The following is a 20,813-nucleotide window of genomic DNA, read 5'->3' as shown; positions in this document are numbered from 1 at the left end:
TCTTTTTATAAATAACTTTTGCGACACAATATACATAGTAAAACTATTAGATATATATAACTATAGAATATGTATATTTAATAACAATATATTTTAAATCATATTTACCAACCCTATCGTTAAATTATAATTATTTATCTTCTGAAAGAAAAACAGAAATCATGATCAAAAATTTTATTCATTAGAAAAAAAATGTTGTTTCAAACAATAGTCTGAGAAGTGAGAACGCGAGAATTAAATGTCTAGCGTTTAGTGTCTAGACATTTAATTTTTATTTAAAAATCGGGACGACCCGCCAAAATCTGTCTGGAAACGCCGCCATGTCATATGACACTCACGTGGCTTAAAAGAATTTTCAAAATCGGTTTATAAGATCCAGTGATTACCCTACGACCTCACAAACTTTACATCTTCATAATATTAGTTTAGTAATCCAGCGTCGGGTTAAGATACTGAACTGACGTTTTTTTTGTTCTAAGAACATTTGAAATTCTCAGCCTGCAGTAGGGAAGTTGGTGGTGTAAGGTGTAAGGTGCGCCTCAGAGAGCATGTTACGCTGTCGGTTCCAGTCTTTATTAATGGTCTAAGAGTCTTTAACATCGACATTTGATAGTGACTGTTAATGAACTTACCATTATCGTTCTAAGCCCGCCAACCCGCATAGTAACGATGGATCTAAGCTCTATATGTATAAGCGGGCAGGGGGGCATGTAGCGATGAATGAAAAACCCTCAACTGATGCACATCACTTCCCCGCATGCACGATTTCACACCCGCGCAGTCTTTCCTCTCGTCGCCCGCATATCATATGGGAGTGTCGTAAACGAACTTTCCAGACTGTAGAAGCCTAGACTTTATACGCACAAAATATGTGTATTCTGTTTTCCAGTTCCTCTTAGTGTAAAGTGCCAACGTAGATAGGTATATTATAGGTAATTCTTGCGAGCCACATTGGACATAACACGTAAGGCTATATAAACATTCCAGCGGGGAAATTAGCTCTCTAAATATCTAGCTAGCCCTCAAGCCTCCAGGCTCCGATCGCCTATTAGATATTACCTGAGATTCATCAATATTTTAAACCCGGTACGATCTTAGACTGTATCATCACTTAACATCAGGTGAAATCACAGTCAAGGTCTAAATACGATCCTTAGATTCCCGTACTAAAATCCAGGACATCTCAATCCATACATATAAAGATTAACCACGAGACCGATAAGGAAATATATATACTCGTATACTTATGTGGTATGAAGGATCTAAATAATTCAAACAACATTGACATGTAAAACAGCTTTATTGACACAATAAATAAGAAAGAAATATAATCTGGCTTCGTTATAAAACGGAAGATCACGTTACAAACGTATCAGTATGAAATGCAAGAAAATAAAACTTTAGTAAACAAAAAAGAAATTCATGGAAACTTTATATACCTACTTGTACTAAGGACGAAGTTAGCCATTCTTTTAAAATCAATAGTGATATAAGTATTATACGATACAAAATTTTGGGCAACACAATAATCATTAAGTATTTAGAACTTAGAAGTCTATAAATTCAAACAGACGGCATAGAGAAACTAGGAATTTATTTCTTAGAATACATCTGTAAAATAAATTGTCACTTAAAGTCGGGTAAGATCGTTATCAAATGTTAACTAATCAAATGTAACTTGTTAATAATTTTAAAATATATATACCTATATACGGTTGAATTTAGAAACCTCCTCCTTTTTTGAAGTTGGTTAAAAAACTCTGAACTGCAATATAAACTTTTACCACCTTGCAAAACATGGCCCGTAATATGTAGGTATAAAGTTTCTTACAAAATATGGCTGATATTTAAATACACGTAGGTAGTATGAACATACTTTCTGTCTGTGTATTTAAATATATATAAATAGATATCAGTAAATAAGGTATGAAAGAAAATTTCAAGGCATTAAGGCACGTATCTTTATCACAGTATACACCAACTACCGAACGATTAAAGCCATGTATCCACTTGGCAATATTTGGATGGAACATCCCTTTTCATTTGAGGTACAAAATAATAGGTTTTACATACATTTTAAAAATTTCTAATATAACATTTAGAACCTTCATGAAAATAATATTTGCCTATTTTTTGTTGTTTATTCAATTGACGTCATCAATCCATATTCGGCTCACTGCTGAGCTCGAATCTCCTCTCAGAATGAGAGGGGCAAGGCCATTTGTCCACCACGCTGGCCCAATGCGTTGCATTGGCAGACTTCACACACGCAGAGAATTAAGATAATTCTCTGGTATGCAGGTTTCCTCACGATGTTTTCCTTCACCGATTGAGACGCGTGATATTTAATTTCTTAAAATGCACACAACTGAAAAGATGGAGGTGCATGCCCCGGACCGGATTCGAACCCACACCCTCCGGAATCAGAGGCAGAGGTCATGTCCACTGGGCTATCACGGCTCTTATTCAATTGCGTATGAAAATATTCCTACAACTGGAAGATCAATGTTCCTGTCTGCGCAAAAATGTTGACTATTCTGTCACTTTACTTCATATGTTTATTGAATTTATCCAACTAAGTAATATAAAAATAATTTAAGTATTATAAAAAAAAAATCTTTATCTAATATTTCTACCAAATGGTAAAGTTTGTAAATGCTTTAGAACTAACCATACGTTTCGCCTACGTAACTCAAATGAAAAGATGCCTACAGAATACATGCCTTAAGTATAAAGTCTAAACATTCATTATGTTTCATAAAATCACTAACATCCATACATAACTTAAATGCTACAAGATATACATTACACCAACTTTTGGAGTTGGCCATAGTTCGTAATAAATAATTATACAATGTACCTACATACATTACCGACAGTTTTCTTTAAAACTGTAAAGTAGGTGGTAGGTGCAGTCTGCCGAAATTAGACTTACAAAAGTCTAATTTCGGCAGACTGCACCAAAAAAATATTTTTTTTAGTTAAGAATAGTTTTCGTTTTGGATAGCTTTTACTTACAAATATATTGACAAGCTACCTTTTTCCAATTCTACAAAAATTTAAAAAATTAGGGACTAAGAAACTTTTTCGTTAAAAGCTGCATATTAGTTTTGCCTACTTTAATTCCATTTTCACTGAGATCTAAAACTATTATTAACCAAAAACGTTTCGAAATGGACCTAAGAGAATTTACATATTTAATTAATTACCCATTCATACTTTTCCAAGATCGAGATTCAAAAATCACCCCAAAATGATTCAATTGTTCCAGCAATTCCAAATCTAACTCTCCAATATTCATCATAAAACACGTTTTGTTTTTAAAAGCATCTCAGTCTACGCTTATTGCCCATTTAATTGCTTTATACAACGTGTCCCAAAATTCAACGATAAGCGGGCGCCAAAAGATTGACCTGCTCATGAGCACTTAAGGAAAAATAATAAAAAAAATATACCTAAATTTTTTTTTTAGTTACAAAATAAATTTTAAAATTCTTTGAAAATTTACACCTTGTATGATATTTTGAACTACCGCAGCTACAATTTCTTAAATATGCTTAAGATTTTTTTTGTATCGGAACCTAAGTAGTACTACTATTCACCACAACTCTTAAAAACACCACAATGCCCGCAGTTTTTACACAAAAAAATATCAAAATATTTTTTTTCCCTCAAATTTTTAAAGATTTTTACTTTCAGTCTACTTTGACTCATGGTCTTGCAAAAAAAAGTATGAACACCGCTATGGCAAGTTATTTTCAAAGTTGACGCAACTAATCAAGATTTCAAAATAGTATAATACCCTAGGATAACTAGTCGCAAAAAAAAAATATGCGTACCATTTGTAAACAAGAACTAAATTTCTAAAATGTTTTTGCTCCTAGAAATCACTTTTACTTTATGCACAAAATGATGTGAGTCATACGTTGCAATTTCCTAGAATTTTAATGGAACGAACGATAACATTTAAAAATAAGAGAGAGAGAGAGAGAGAAAGATAGCGATAAGTATACGTTAGAGAGGGATAGACAGATGTTCTTTGTTGAATGACAATGATGCAGGTAAAGAAAATCCTGTTCCCAGCAAGTCAGTACGCTCTGCTCCTTTGTTTACTGCGCAACTTTCCGTATTCAATTGACGTGGCTCTCGTACTAACGACTTTTGGCTTTGCATTTTGGACTGGACTTAAGTGATCTGCAAACTGAACTGACCTGGCATTATTTTGGACTGTGCCTGTGTTTTGTGAATTGGACTTTTGGTGTATTTTGGACTGTTTAGCGTTATCATGCCGCAACCATACACGCCGATGGAATACGCTAACATGCATCTCATTTATGGAGAATGTCGGTGCAATGCTAACGCTGCTAGCAGATTGTATCGAGAAAGGTACCCAAACGCTCAAAGATATCCAGATTATCGGGTATTTATGAATGTGCATCAAGCGTTTTCGGAGGGTCGTTTGCCGTCAGCTAGAAGAAACGCTGGAAGACCTAGATCGGAATGCGATGAAGAAGTTCTCAATGAAATAAACATTGATTCAACTACCTCAGTGCGTGCCATAGAAGCAGCTACGGGAATCCCAAAAAGTTCAGCACATCGAATACTAAAACGTCATCGGCTACACCCATATCATTACAGACGTGTACAAACGTTACTATCACGGGACTATCCACTGCGGATCGCATTTTGCCGAGTGATGCTTCAAAAGCATCGGGAAGATCCTCAGTTCTTGGATAAAGTACTATGGTCGGATGAAACAACCTGCAAGAAAGATGGCTATTTAAATCTTCACAACCTACACAGCTGGAGCAATGAGAATCCGCACCTGATGAGAGAAGACAAATCCCAATATCAATTTAAGGTCAACTTATGGACGGGCATTTTAAATGGAAAAGTGATTGGGCCTTTTGAATTACAAGGAAACTTAGATGGGGACAGTTATTTGAACTTTTTACAAAATGATTTGCAAGAATTACTAGAAGACGTCCCCCTAAGCGACCTTCAAAATATGTGGTATCAAAATGATGGTTGCCCAGCTCACTACGCTCGTCCTGTGAGACAATACCTAGACCACGAGTATCCGGGGCGTTGGATCGGGCGACTTGGTCCTATCCTATGGCCACCCCGATCACCCGACCTAAACCCCCTGGATTTCTTTTATTGGGGTTGTCTCAAAGACAGGATCTACGCAAAACCGATTACGACATTGGACGAGCTTCGGCAAAAAATCACTCAGGCTGCGGCACATATCAATGCTAGAAGATATGCGCGAAAAATAAAACGGTCGTTTTTAAGGCGATGTCGTGCCTGTATTAATGCCGGTGGAAAACAATTCGAACATTTACTTTAATGTTGTGTAATTAAAATAACAAACACATTTTTGGAACATAGTAAAATTTATTACTAACAACAAGAACAATTAAGAAATTTGGTTCTTGTTTACAAATGGTACGCATATTTTTTTTTGTGACTAGTTATCCTAGGGTATTATACTATTTTGAAATCTTGATTAGTTGCGTCAACTTTGAAAATAACTTGCCATAGCGGTGTTCATACTTTTTTTTGCAAGACCATGAGTCAAAGTAGACTGAAAGTAAAAATCTTTAAAAATTTGAGGGAAAAAAAATATTTTGATTTTTTTTTGTGTAAAAACTGCGGGCATTGTGGTGTTTTTAAGAGTTGTGGTGAATAGTAGTACTACTTAGGTTCCGATACAAAAAAAATCTTAAGCATATTTAAGAAATTGTAGCTGCGGTAGTTCAAAATATCATACAAGGTGTAAATTTTCAAAGAATTTTAAAATTTATTTTGTAACTAAAAAAAAAATTTAGGTATATTTTTTTTATTATTTTTCCTTAAGTGCTCATGAGCAGGTCAATCTTTTGGCGCCCGCTTATCGTTGAATTTTGGGACACGTTGTATAATCAAATTGCATATTTTATTGCTCGTAAAACTTTACATACTAATCTCTAAGCTCAATTTTATATGGAAAACCCAATTAAACAAATTCTATAATCTGCAAGAATAGATTTATCGATATATAATTAGCGTTATGCTAGAGTAAATTTATAAAGGTGCTGACAGACTTGAGCATTCTTGCGAATGTTACATCACAGAAAAATACGAGAACATTTTAACGAGCATTCCATATCCAGCGTTCCGGCGAGCATTCTAAAGAACAGATTTTCTTGGAACTTTTTACCGAGAAGAATATCTTTGACGAGAATAGATTCGCTAGAATTCTCAAAATGTTCGTAGCAATATTTGGCTCTATAATTATATTTTGGCTCAGCTCGTTGTTCAGTTCGACAAATATAAAAACGATGAAAGCTCGATGTTCTGTTACAAGTGAATGTTCAAATCTATCAACACCTTAAGAGTATGAGGAACATGATAGACTCAGTTCTAGATAATACAATTTTGATTAAAATTAGCAGACACTTGACACTTTTGTGTAGGACTTTAGAACTACAGGCTTAAAATATTGCTTTCTTTTCTACTATTCACAGATTGCTGTTCACTACATAATACATATATAGGATTATCAACATTCTGTGCGTTATGTTATCACAAATAAATTATGCTTATATTACGTATATTCATATAAATATTCAGCCTAGCGAGAAAAATTGTTTACTTGGCATTTTCTGTCTTAGTTTCTTAAGGAACTCCCGTGCTTGTTTGTCTCCTTGTCTGGACTCCAAAGCTTTGATAGCATCGCCGTCTGTAAATAAATATACGATTAATAAACTTATTTTCAATATATACTAGTTGTATATTAGGTACTTCTAAGTTTGTGATATTGTATGGGGCAATATATGAATCTACTAAACCGATTTTGAAATCAAATCTATCCATTTCGTTTTTCAGACGAAGTTTTTAAGGTTACAAGTTTACAACCCTTTTCATTACGGTCCACTTTTATAACCTGGTACCCGTATGTAATTTTAAAGACGTTTCTCATGAAATCTTAGTTATTTGTTATTCAAGCTTGCACAGTTATTGTTTGCCGCCAGTACGTGTATTGAATATCTAGCAAAAGGAATTTAACATTCAAAAATAGATTCGCGCGGTAATAAAAAGCGCACAAGCTAGATACACATGGACTTTGCATTATTTACTAAAGTTACGTTACAAATTAGGATTCACTTTCTAAAGTAAAGTAAAGTAGCGGATTTAATAAAATTTTGTAAAATAAAAAAGAATTAGACAAGGAGATTTCGAATAACAAAATTTTAATAAAAGAAATATAAAACCTAAAACGGTCTAAAAAAACAAACTAAAAAGCGAAAAATAACATCATAATATTATTATGTACTATCTGCTGATCAGTTTGAAGACGCTGCTAAGCCGGTGTAGTATTAATTTAAGCCGTTTCTGAAAGAACCACATGAAAGAGCAGTCTGAAATACCTAAACATTTTCAATATTCATGGCTTGAATTAATACATCATCGGCTTGGCATAGCCATTGCTGCTTATTGCTTGTCATAATCCTCTTGTAACAGGCCTCTTTCGGCTGATAATGATGAGAAAACCTGCCTTCCGAACCGGTGGTAGAATCTTTACAAATAGTCAACTGACGTGTCAAAAGTGCTTGTAAACTGAGCTTACTTGAAATAAATGATTTTAGATTTGAAAACAAAAATGTTACCGATAGTGGCAGGCCTGGAGAGCGGCAAGTTTTGCTGCTGAAGATGGGCGTCGGCGAGTTAGAGACCTCTTGTAGGAGGCCTTTATCAGCTGATAGTGATAGAAAACAAAAAAGTTACCGATAGTGGCAGGTCTGGAGAGCGGCAAGTGCTGCTGCGGCAGGCTGGAGATGGGCGCCGGCGTGTCGGGGATCTCGCTGAAGTGCAGGTACGCCTCGCCCACGAACGTGTTGCTGACGCTGAACATGTCCTTGTCCTTCACCACCAGGTGGATGAGCCCGTCGGCGATGCGCCGCTGCTCGTGCGTTAGCGATCTGGAGACAAAGTTGATTTTAATCGGAATTTTGAACGTAGACGTTTCGATGATATATCATCCAAAGGGAAACTGACAGTTTTGAAATAACTCCATATAGAACTGTCCAACAGTCAAAAACAAAAAATAAGCGTTTCAGGAAGTATATTGTAGCCGTCTAAGCAGACAACTGAAACTAAAATTATATTTCTTGCTTCGGAAGTGAGTTCTGGTCCTGATATCTTTCTTTCCCTTTTGGTGTACCACAAAACTTCTTCAAAACAAGAGTGAATAGGCACCTTCTAGGCAAGCGTGTCCCATCTTAGACTGTATCGACACTTACCATCAGGTTAGATCATGGTCAAACGCGAGCCTATTTGCATTAAAAAAAAAAACACCAAAATGGAGAGAGATCCACTCATCGAACTCTTCTCATTGAGAGAATAGAATTTATACCAACGCTGGCACTAATAATACCATCTACGCTACGTGGTTAGTCCTTACAATTGGGAAGCACGGTTGGAAGGTTAGCACTAGTAATTAAATATAACAACTTACATTGAAAACATCTCGTCGTATAGCGGAAAGAGGTTTTTGCTATGTGTCTGAGTTTTTGGCTTTTCAACGTTCACGAACGAATCTTCGGGAAGCAGTGCTGCGCGGACGTACGAATCACACAGACCTAAAGGAGATGAGACAAATGGTAAGTCATTTATCGGTATATAAATAAAAGGATCTTACAGACCAGTTATATCATTGGGTATCATTTAGGTAATTACTATCAACATATTTTGGCCGAGATGTAAGTGTTTCTTCTTAGACCACAAGAAGCATTATTTAAACTGAAACTTTATAGGGTCATGTCATTATCAACTCATATTCGGCTCACTGTGGAGTTCCTCTCAGAATGAGAAGGGTTAGGCTAATAGTCCACCACGTTGGCCCAATGCGGATTGGCAGACTTCACACACGCAGAGAATTAAGATAATTCTCTGGTATGCAGGTTTCCTCACGATGTTTTCCTTCACCGATTGAGACACGTGATATTTAATTTCTTAAAATGCACACAACTGAAAAGTTGGAGGTGCATGCCACGGACTGGATTCGAACTCACACCCTCCGGAATCGGAGGCAGAGGTCATATCCACTGGGCTATCACGGCCTAAGTCATTTATCAGTATATAAATAAAAGGATCTAACAGACCAGTCAACTATTGACATATAATTATGGAATGCCCTTCCAGCTTCCGTTTTCCCTACCACCTGGGTATAATTATGTCAAAAGTGAATACTGGATAGGCATCTTCTAGGCAAGCGCGTTCAACCATAGGCTGCATCATCGCTTGCTGTCAAGCATGGTTGCTGCCAAGCGCTAGCCTATATAATGTAAAAAATATAAATATATTGGCCGAGATGTAAGTATTTCTTCATAGACCACAAGAAGAATTATTTAAACTGAATCTATAGGCTTAGATTGACAAATACAGAAAATGTATCATATTACAATATAAAAATTATAGTTAAACGCATGAAGCAATGGATTGCATCTTTTAAAAATTAGTTTTAAAATGCTTGATTCGTAGCTTTAAAAATAATCTGAAGATACTCACCATTTGAATCAGTAGGGGTCAAATTCCTGGCGTTCATGATTTCAAGCTTCAAACTGTCTTCAACGAACTGCGCTCGTACTGTCAACAACCCCATCTTCGGCTCAGTGACGGCCTGCTGCTCCTGCCACCTCTCCAAATGGTACTGATGTATCAGCTCTCTCGTCTCCAAACCGTGTAGATTCAACAGATACTCCACGCGTTTTAACGTATCAGACGTGTAAATGTCTTTATTGTCTTGTCGGAAGGAGCGAACCATTATTTTTAAACATTCGTGTAGATTGGAAAAGAATGAGGGAGGACGTCGTTTCTGTAATTAAACTTTCATCTTAGCGAATCCATTGTATATCTTCTATCAACTTAAGCCATTAACTAAACTTGATCAATCCTAAGATATGTAGAAACTGCGAGGAATTCTCGTGAATATAAATATAACTTGCTTGCTTATAACTTTATAGACTTATCAAACGCATTTAGATTCAAATCTCAAAATTGTTTAAGTTTAGTTAATTATCAAATCACCACAATACCTACTATTTTGACCAAAACTAATCCATAAGTTATATAAATAGGTTTTAGTTGTTATTTTATTCAAGTGTAACCATACCGTGCCATAGACATTAACTAAAGAAACAAAAATATTTCCCCTATTTGTATAACCCAAGAAAATAATTTATCACCATGCATAATAAATATAGAAATAGATATGATGATACTTCTCCAAGCATGAATCGTGCTCAAGGTTTAAAGCAGATCACCCATGCTAATCGTAAACTACTTATTGTAATAGATAATAAAGCCAAGGATAATAATTTGGATAGCTTCAAGCCAAACATTCATATATTTAGGACTTCAATAACATACATAACTTTGAAAAAGCAGACGAAACTTCAACAAATAAATCGCATTACATACAATTCACTGAATTACAAAAATTTTGCCAATAGCATGTCCCCCAATATACCTTTAAAAATTTATGTGTCGATCAGAAGTGGGATTAAAAAATATTTCGCTAAAATGTAAAACAAAAAGATATTTACGCTTTTATAAAATGTTGAAGGTATAGCAGCTATCACACGATCTTTCACTACTTTAGCTTTTTAACTACTAAGTATTTGATCAAACCCAAAACATACGTCATTATTTTTTACTTTAATGCCAATCGATTTGAGATTCTGTAATCATAATTAGATAATTCCACACTACTCTTCTAATTACATTGAAGGATTCAGACAAAATGATCAAGAGGTAACAAAAGCTTCAACTAAACATTATAGGTTGATAAGGAAATTACTGTTTAAGGATATTTATCAGTCTTCCAGGGGCCATGCTGTTCATTCAGGCTACATAGTAGACGAACACAGTAAACATGTAGGTACAATAATGCAAGGTGCTAAATGATCTGTGGTTTACCGCGTCTAAGTTAGCTGCGGCCGATTTGGTCAATCGTCTCGGGTCGATATAGCGAGTTATCTTTGCCCTTCGGTGCTATCAAACAATAACACTTGATGTAATATCAAAAAAAATAATAATATACATAAAATAAACAAAAAGTGCACTATTCAAAGTATTTGCGTGCGACACAAATGCAGTTATTTACCCGCAACAACAGAAAGTTTGGGGAGACTTTGTTTTTGCCAAAATATCTACGCCTAAACAAGCGGATACGGGTAGCGATTCTTTCTTTCTACAATTAATAAATTATTCTGTTAGTGAAAACGATGAATATAATAAAGTTAATAATAAGATATAATAGATCATCCAGTAAAGAAACAAACTAGAATATTTAAAAATAATACAAATATGTTTCCTTACTGAACTATAGAATATACAAAATATTAAATTTGTTAATAGATGATTTAAAAAATATACAATCTACTCTCGAGTTAGAAACAAAGTTAAATATTCCACCAAATCACTATTTTGAATGCATACCTCAAGATTGGCTTGTATAAGTTCGTATAACACTTCACCAAGTTGTTCCCAAACTATATCGAGTGTTCTAGAAAAGTTTTCGTTGTTAAGATGTTGGTATAATGTGTCGAGATTGGCTTCCAAGTATCGCATCACACGCTCCATACTCGAACAGTCTTGGTGGAGTAGTTCTGCTCCTTCTATTAGGAAACGTGTGATAGATGGCATCATCTAGAAATAAAACACAATAATAATGTAAACAATATTAAATCTCAAGTTTGGTTGAGGTAATTTACAGAACTGTACATAATTTGGTAATATGGCGATTGGTGACAAAAAATCTCACTCACACTAACTTTATACTAATAAGGTTAGTGCTTCTAGTTAATTCAGTACATAATTTTATTTCTTCAAGTTCAACCTAAGCTTAACTTTCAAAATGTAATTTACCTTTTTAATCATAACTTCCAAAAGATCCACAATTTTGTTTTTAACCGTATCAATGGCATTGGCGATGACATTCTGCAATGTCTCCTTACACCTGTAATATTAGGAATTGAGTATATTTATTATTATTTTTTTTTTTTAGTTTTTGTTATTGTTTCTATTTTAAGTAAAAAATGGGAACATTAACTCTGTCTCTCTAATTATTATCATTATTAAACGACACACGATGATGTAAAGTTACTTCCTAACTAAGGAGTTAGGAAGTGACTTTACTGAGAATGTAGTAGAATAAACATATTTCTTGTCAGAAAAACTATTCAATAAAAAAAATATTCAGGCCTCAATGACTCTGACCGTTATGCTTGGAGGTCCATGCAAGAGGCTACGTCCAGCAGTGAGCGTCCATCGGCTTATAATAATGATGATGATGAATATTGAATTACTCTGTATGAGTAAATCAAAAACTAATTTACGAGCCATCTAGGGATAGTAACAGTCAAGAGTCCAACGACTCATCAAGACATAATGCTCGAACTCAAGGAAGTTAATCAGATACTACAGATTTATTAAATAATCTTGTCGCAAAAATCACGTGATGGGTTGAGTACCTAGAGAATATGACTGTACGAATCAGTGCCTCTGAGGCAAGTCCTGAATTGATTGGAGAGACCTCAAAAATCATCACATTCTTGTTTTTTTTTACCCGATAACAAGAAGGGTTATTTAATGCTAGTCTTTTTCTTGACTGTTAGCCTTGGCACCTTATTTGCGTTTAAACCTAACTAACCTCTGAGCCTCAAGCGGGGAACGCGTCTCGCACATCTTCTGTATGATCTCCTCCATGCCCAGCTCTTGCACGAAAGGCTGCAGGCTCTGGCGCACGTAGTCGATGTTGTTGATGGCCACGCACCAGTCCGTGGTCACCTCGAACCGCTCCTCGTACACATTGGTCACGGTGCCCACGCTACTCACTCGGTTGGCCATGCGGTCCGAGTAGAACACGCAACAACGGCATATATCCTAAAAGCATTTTTATCACTTAAATAAACGTTGTTAACTGTGCAAATATTCATTGTCGTTAATCTAAGCTTCTTAATCAGAAACAGAACATCAGAGTTGGAGTTTGGCGGGAATATCATAGGAATTACATGTAGCTCTCATTTCATTTTCATTGATTTGCTGCATTTTAGAGTTTTCGTGCCTAAAATAAATGCATTTCATTCAATATTATATAGTTCACATGAAGTGGAAGTTGAACAAGAGAGCTTTAAGTGATAAATTCGATGTTCCCAGTGGACGCTATCAAACGTTTTGGTAAGGTAGCCTTCGCTAACAAGACATGACATGACATGACTTGAGGGCAAAGTTAATGAAAAATTACATGAGGACTGGCTAAATGTACAAGCTCCAAAGCTCCAAAAGTTGGCGGTATGTGCAATAATACGCTTTAATCCACTTAAGAGACGAAACAACATATTACGAGTATGTTCGGTCCGCTATAAGCTGTTTTAACTAGACAAACCCGTTTCCTATAACCAGGCTGTCACAGACGTCATATGTGCCCAACCTTCTATTTTATTTGTCCTCGTATTGGCGCAGAAGTTTGTGTCAAGAAAAGGCTCAGATATTATTCCAGAAAACTTTCAGGTTTCAGTTTTTAGTATAACCTTTTGCATATTCATCATTGTCCCTTCCCGCCTTCTAATACCTATACGTTTCGAGGGATAAGCCAACAATATCTATAATATATTATAATAATTGTGCCTGCTATACTTACATCAATAATTTTAGCAACAAATGCATAACAGCCTTCAACGTCCGGCCACGCCAATTGTTGCCAGAATATTTTAATCTGGTAAAATATCGCCAACGTGTCAACTCCAGAGCTGCTGTACTTCACATTGGTATCGACAGGCACCAGATGATCCAGCTCCACCGCTTTCTCAATGCGAGTCAGCGCCTTGTAAGCCGCTATGTCGAGCCACTGAGCTACTCCATCGGAAAACCAACCGTGGAACTTTGATATGCTGTATGAGTTCCAATCTGTTTCATTAAGACCTTGACCTAACCTGTAAGTAAATGATTATAAATATAATAATACATTTTTTAAACACATTTTCAGATTTGTCATGTTTTGTTATGCATAAAAGGGAAATTGTGATGTGATGTTCCAAACACATTTAGGAAGTACTTTCTATGGAAAATACCATAATTAGGCATAGTTTTGTATTTGACCACAACCACAAAAGTTCTGATTAATAAGGATATATTGACATGTGTAACTTGTGAGTCAGAATCAGAGAATTTCAATTTAAATATTAGTTTACATAACACAGGTTCTATACTAAACTAAGTCGGGTATGTTTGCTCTGCTATTGGTTGAGTATATTTATCTGACAAATGGCTGACCAGATAAGAATGAAATTGGCTATAGTTTTCGTATGTTTAAATTTATAGAGATAGATTAGATTATATTTCGGCGGGTGAAACCGCCAAATCAAATTTTAAATACAGAAATAAATACTCACGTCAAAAACCTCTGCAACGCAAGATATAATTCGAACAACGTCGTGCCCATAGCCAAGGGCTCAGTGCCAACTTCGGTTGCGCCCAGCCCGGTGTCTCCGTTGAGACCCCCGGCCAAGTGGACACTGTTGGTGGACCCCTCGCTGTATCGCAGCCGCTTCATGCTCTTGCACACTTGTATCACTTCTGGCTCCACTAGCGAAGCGATCTTGTCCTCATACACTCCGTATAGCGCTTTGGAATACGGGAAACTCATCACCCTGAAAGGTTTAGACATTTATTTAGTTAGCAAAACAGATATCAACACTTCGCATTTCATGTAAGTAACACCTTAACACGTAGCTTGTCAATGTGAGGAAAAAGATAATTGGCTGAAGTTAAATCGGCCACCGTTCGCTTTAGCGAGAACTATGCATTTTTCTGGGATAAAAAGAATCCTATGTGTTAATCCAGAGTAAAATCTACTTCCATTCCATATTTCAGCCGCTTCAGTAGCCGCAGCGCAAAGGAGAAACAAACATACACACTTACACACAAAATTTTGCCTTCATAATATTAGTGTGATTATTTTATCGGAATACGTAAACCAATTTCAGGAATATAAGATCAATTAAATAATAATAAGCCTAAATGGCTTCAAAAGTCAGACAAACCTTGATCAATTTCACGTAAATTTATTCAATCAAAGAATATGTTTTCGAGGTTTTTAACAAACCACACTTCAATCATATATTAAAAATACTTACTCGATAAAAACCCTATCGAAGTACTCCACAGCCCTTTGCAAATCAGATCTAACTAATTGTATGACTCGAATCAAATGCTGCAGCCTCGATTCCTCCGTTTTATCTTTACACTCGTTATTGTCAAGTATGTGCACGAACCAATCGGAAGCACCCTGTATAACTGCCTGATTCAAGACTTCGTGTAATGTTAATCTGGTGCCATCGTCCTTATCTCTTAGCCAACCGTATAAATTAGCCGGAAACAAATCAATAGATTCAGGTGTATCCAATATGGACAGTTTATAAAGGATTATCAAAACTTCTCGAAGCGTTTTCATGACTGTCTTGTCGCCGGCGGTCTTTTTTCTTAATTTCCTTATGTGGCTGTAACAAGTTGGAAGCAACTTCTTCGCTCCGTCCCAAAAGAGCTTGACGTCCTCTTCATTGACGAGACCTGCAATTAAACCATCGACAAAATGAACAACACGTAAATCATCATCATCATCATCATTAACAGCCAATGAACGTCCACTGCTGGACATTGCCTAGACTAGGCCTCCTGGACCTCGAAACACTACGTTATTGTAACCCCCATATCCAGAGTAAGTTCACTGGTCTACCATCGTGGAGTGTCGTCCAACACAGGAAACTAACTGTATATCAAGGATTTGGTGACCTTACCCATTAGACCGCTGGGTACCCTTTAATAGGCGGTTCAAGAACACAAAAGATTAATTTCGAAAGACTTTCAAAAGATGTTGACCTTATCCAATAGGGTGTAGTGTACTATCTCTTATCATAAGTATTTCAAGGATACAAAAAATAATTTAAAAACGACGATAGATAAACTCACCGGACTGCAAAGGTTTGGTGATTTTATCTAATGGGCTGTCGTGTATCATCGCAAAGAAAAATTTTAAAGGATGATGGGTAGAAAAAGCCACCGGATTGCAAAGACTTTGTCAAATTGGACGTTTTGTATCATCTCAGGAATTTCAAGGAACAAAATTTAATTTCAAAGGACGATGGGAAGAGAAACTCACCAGATTGCAACGGCTTGGTGAGCTTGTCCAACAGGCCGTTGAAGAGGGCGAAGCTGAGCGGGTGGTCGGTGGTGACGGCGCAGTACACGGTCCACTGCGCCAGGTGGTTGTCGAGCTGCGACAGGCCGCTCTGCGCCGCGTGCTGCGTCAGCACGCCTTCCGCCGCCGCGCTGAAGTTGCCGCACCACCAGTACGGAGCTACCTGCAAGTATTGGCATTCTCACCATCTGTATCCTATAAGTCCTATAAACGACAAAATTGCTTGGAATTTAAATGTATTATTACAGGACAGGCTACTTATATACTTATTGTTAAATGATGATAAACTAAAAAAGGATAAACCTGGCTGAGTTTTTTGTGGGCTCTTCTCGGATCAAGGCGCATTTGGAACCCTCGTAACTTTAATTTAAAGTTTTCGAATAATTATTATCACTATTATCTTAAGTTTAATATTATTACCTGACGTTTCGAAATAGCTTGTAAACTAAGCCTATTTGAAATAAATGAATTTGGATTTGATTTTCATTTGATTTAGATTATAGGCCTTAATTGACATTGTTGACCAATAGCCGCCATTGTTCGACTATATGCCTTTTTCTAATTGCATCAAAAATATGGCTCGCTTTAGTCCCATTGCTACGCATCTAAGACCTATTGGTCTTTCGATAATGATTGAAAGGCTTAACGTACTCTAGAAGTAGGTGGTACAAGATGTAACATAAAAATATTGAGAATTGAACATTATCAGTCTATAATAACGGCTAATATGGGCTCAGATCTAGCAAGAACGGAAAAATAGCGAAAAGTTGGGTCCACAATTTAAAAATTAAATCTGGTCGTTATTTACAATGGTACTGTGTTGATGGAATTTGTTTCTACAGCGTGTGGTTCATTGTATAGATGGTTAAATTTCAAACCTTGGAACTTTCGAGCTCATGAAGCAAGAGTATCCTCAAGAGATGCCTGTGCTCCTGCGCTGCCACCTGCGAGTTCTTCTCCGACGAGAAGCTGAACCTCGCCTTCAGCACGCCTTGCCGGCGCAGTTTGCTCTTCTTGTTCAAGTTCAGCCACGTCGTCATACCGCACGCTGGGATCGACTGAAATTCAAATTATTTATCAGTCAAAATTATTGAAATAGAGCCGTGATAGCTCAGTGGATATGACCTCTGCCTCCGATTCCGGAGGGTGATTCGAATCCGGTCCGGGGCATGCACCTCCAACTTTTCAGTTGTGTGCATTTTAAGAAATTAAATACCTATCACATGTCTCAAACGGTAAACCCTGAATGTAGTTTGAAAAACCTATATCTCAGGGTCCTCGATCTTCACGATATAACTACTATTTTAACAATCATAGTTATACAATGAATTAATTATATTCATTGATTCAGATATTCGGAATAGTTTCACCATTTAAAGCTCAAAGGCAGGCAGATATGTTTTATTTATTGATTTGTCTCCGCCTAGTTAATAGCAGTTTAACTTAAAACACCTAATGGATATCAAAATTTATTCAAAAATTTATTATCAAATATCTACTTATAGCTGCAGATATTTCATTGCAAATTTCGCTAAAAATTTAAATTAAAACCTAGAACCCGATTGTCTATCAATTGTGAATCTAAACATTGCATACCCACTTTAAACGTGCAAAAAAATCATCAATTCTGTAGAAAGGACTGAACATTCTAAAATCGAATTATTTTTATAAATCGTTTTAGTTTTCCACTTAGCTTCAGACCATCGATCTCAAAACTACTTTTAAGATGTTTTTAAACAGCTACATTTCCTTGTTTAGTTATTATTATTAATACATCAAAGCAAGCAACTACGGTGCATGACCTAAATCCAAACAAAATTTTGTTATGTTAAAAGTACGTAACTGCTACTAGTACTTTACCATTATTACTCATAATCGACTTATATTAGAAAAGATACTTAATCTTTTCTAAACTAGTGTAGAAACAGCGTCATTTAAGTTCAGTTTGGGACATTGTAGCTAATAAAATTCGAACTAACGAGGTTTGACACCTACATATAAATATTTATAAGGTTGATAAACAAAATGTAGTATGTTCGTAGGATGCCTGCTCTGAAGGATGATACTCCGAAAGTAATATTAGCTCTCAAATATGTGCATATCCAGTATCCTGGCAAATTGGGTAGTTTATTGAAAATTGAGTTATTTTACAAAACTACATAACCCAAGTGTAAAAGATTACGATATATTATTTTAAATTTTACCCAAACTAAAAAAACTCCTTACTCCAGCACCACAAAACAAAACACCCACGTCAACAAATAATAAACACTATCACAAGACTAACTTGCAAAAATACTATTTCTTAGGATTTTCCTGCTTGACTAATGAACCTACCTACTTAAATATTTGTTATACTTGAAAGTGGAATACATAATGACGATGATTAGTGCAAGGCAAGTCATCAATTAAATACCCCACCAAGCCTTTGTAAGTAAATGGGATTTTCCTTAAATTCCAGTTTTTCAATTTCTTATTTGCAAAAGGTCTTACGAAAACAATGGCGCTGTTTGTTCATATTAAAGACGGATTCTCCGCATAGCCTTTTAAAGTGAAGGGGGTTTTTCTAAGATACCAGTTTGCACATATATGCTTCAGAGATATTGCCTACGCAACATAAAGGCATCATTTTAATGTTATGCAAAAACACGATCATTCCAAAGCCTTGCAAAATTAGAGCTGACCAACAACGCATCTTTGGAATACATTTTTAGTAATAGTCCACATCGATCAGTGGTCGATCGTTGTGATCAACATTAAATCAAGCAGACAGAAGTCGAACCTCAAAAGTTACCATATCATTCAATCGCAGTGGATCGATAGTATCGATTGACGATATATCGAAAGGTGCGATGACACCGTAAACTTGAGGTACATTGATTAATTCCACTTCAGATTCTGCTTTTTATCAATCTCAGAGCAGATAGCTATGTTAAGATTGGGGATATGTCGCGAGTTTGAACGCATACGTGAACGCTAAATGATGCCAGGAATCTAGTAGGTATCAATAACTTTAGTTTCAACAACTCCTCAATTACACAGTGTATTAGGATCATGATTTATACTTACACTTAGTGGTATATTAGCAGTGCCAATTAGCTCATTGTCGTGTTTCCCCGTAGACGCTGTGATTGCAATTTCTTTCATAAGCTTACGAAGTCCTTTGACGCCTTTAACTTCGAATATTTTGGTCATTTTCTCTTTCACCGTCTCCGCTGGATCGAAATCCCTGAAGAGAGGTAAGAGAAATTAAGGACAAGTTTGTGACCTCTTTAGTTCCTCATAAAAATATAAAGAATCTTTCGGAAAAGAAAACGTAGCAGTAGATAAGTTGAAACTTACCAAACTTCTACACATAATGAATCTTCTTGCAAATTTCCTGGAATAGGCCTGCAAAGAAAATAAATAGTGGGTGAATGGAAACGAAAATTGTTGATCGTAAAATTGCTAACTAACAACGAATGCTCTGAAAATTCTATAATTATACTTATAAATCAAATTTTAATAAGCAAACATATTAAAAGTCTAGGAGGGAGCATATGAGTCAGCCTTTTCCTTAGATCAATCACACTTATTCACATGTGGTGTACTCATAAATTCAAGTGCGGATTAAAGGTCTATAAAGAGTTACGGGAAGGGTAGATGCCCTGCTGAGTAGTTATTCTACATGAAAAAATTTTAATAAAAAAAATACAACCGACTTCAAAACCTAAAAACGTACCGACTAAACTAAAAAGTGAAAAATAACATCATAATATGTTCTACCTGCTGATCAGTATGAAGGCGGTGCTAAGCCGGTGATGTATTAATTCAAGCCATGTGAGAATATCTTATAGATTTAGATTTTGCAGACAGTGTTGTTTCATGTGGTCTTGTCAGAAATGGCTTAAATTAAGACAACACCGGCTAAGCACCGCCTTCATACTGATCAGCAGGTAGAACATATTATGATGTTATTTTTCACTTTTTAGTTTAGTCGGTACGTTTTTAGGTTTTGAAGTCGGTTGTATTTTTTTTATTAAAATTTTTATTATTTTTCCATTTTTAGTGTAAAATTTTATCTCAAACGAATACATCAGACCCCTAATGACAGTCACAACCCATCTTGGTACAAAATTCTCAGCAATACAGATTAATCAAGCCCAAGCACAAGGAAGCTACCGTAAACCGTTAAGGGGTTCCCTTAATTGGCCTTGGTCTTCATCATCAGAACCCTAATAAGAGACACAAGTCATTTAGGTAGAAAGTTCTCAGCAATACGAATTAATCAAGGCCAAACACAAGGTAGTTACTGTAAACTGTTAAGGAGTTCCTTTAATTGTCCTTGGTCTTCATCATCAAACCCTTAAATGAGAGTCACAACCTATCTATGTGGAAAGTTCTCATTATTACAAATTAATCAAGCCCAAACACAAGGTAACTGCTGTAAATCGCCGAGGAGTTCCCTCGTCTGTTTTATGGCTCCATCATCAGATCGATTTTAAACCTTCATGAAATTGTAGTGCTTAAAAGTACTAAATGGAAAAGTATACGAACACACTAGACACCCATATAATTTTTGAAAGTTCCC

General features: G+C 36.0%; 1 protein-coding gene across 6 annotated transcripts in view; it reads right to left on the bottom strand.

Annotated features, from left to right (window-relative positions):
* Positions 1-1,281: 1,281 nt before the first annotated feature.
* LOC112045941 (protein unc-13 homolog 4B) overlaps positions 1,282-20,813 on the bottom strand; it is a 72,369-nt gene continuing 52,837 nt past the window's right edge. For 5 of the 6 annotated variants that reach the window (XM_052884994.1, XM_024082369.2, XM_024082360.2 and 2 more), the window contains 15 exons: positions 19,586-19,633; positions 19,313-19,472; positions 17,122-17,301; positions 16,205-16,406; positions 15,183-15,615; positions 14,439-14,696; positions 13,688-13,979; positions 12,698-12,930; positions 11,914-12,004; positions 11,485-11,694; positions 10,963-11,037; positions 9,553-9,859; positions 8,501-8,624; positions 7,771-7,964; positions 1,282-6,724 (listed from right to left, as the gene is read on the bottom strand). In XM_052884994.1, the coding sequence (XP_052740954.1) occupies positions 6,612-6,724; positions 7,771-7,964; positions 8,501-8,624; positions 9,553-9,859; positions 10,963-11,037; positions 11,485-11,694; positions 11,914-12,004; positions 12,698-12,930; positions 13,688-13,979; positions 14,439-14,696; positions 15,183-15,615; positions 16,205-16,406; positions 17,122-17,301; positions 19,313-19,472; positions 19,586-19,633 (2,920 nt within the window). In that variant the 3' untranslated portion in view covers positions 1,282-6,611. The remainder of the gene's footprint in view (positions 6,725-7,770; positions 7,965-8,500; positions 8,625-9,552; positions 9,860-10,962; positions 11,038-11,484; positions 11,695-11,913; positions 12,005-12,697; positions 12,931-13,687; positions 13,980-14,438; positions 14,697-15,182; positions 15,616-16,204; positions 16,407-17,121; positions 17,302-19,312; positions 19,473-19,585; positions 19,634-20,813) is intronic. The other variant, XM_052884996.1, reaches the window with a different exon arrangement.

The sequence above is a fragment of the Bicyclus anynana genome, chromosome 13 (assembly GCF_947172395.1).
Source record: "Bicyclus anynana chromosome 13, ilBicAnyn1.1, whole genome shotgun sequence".
Lineage (NCBI taxonomy): Eukaryota > Metazoa > Arthropoda > Insecta > Lepidoptera > Nymphalidae > Bicyclus > Bicyclus anynana.
This window is presented reverse-complemented; position numbering and strand designations above follow the sequence as displayed.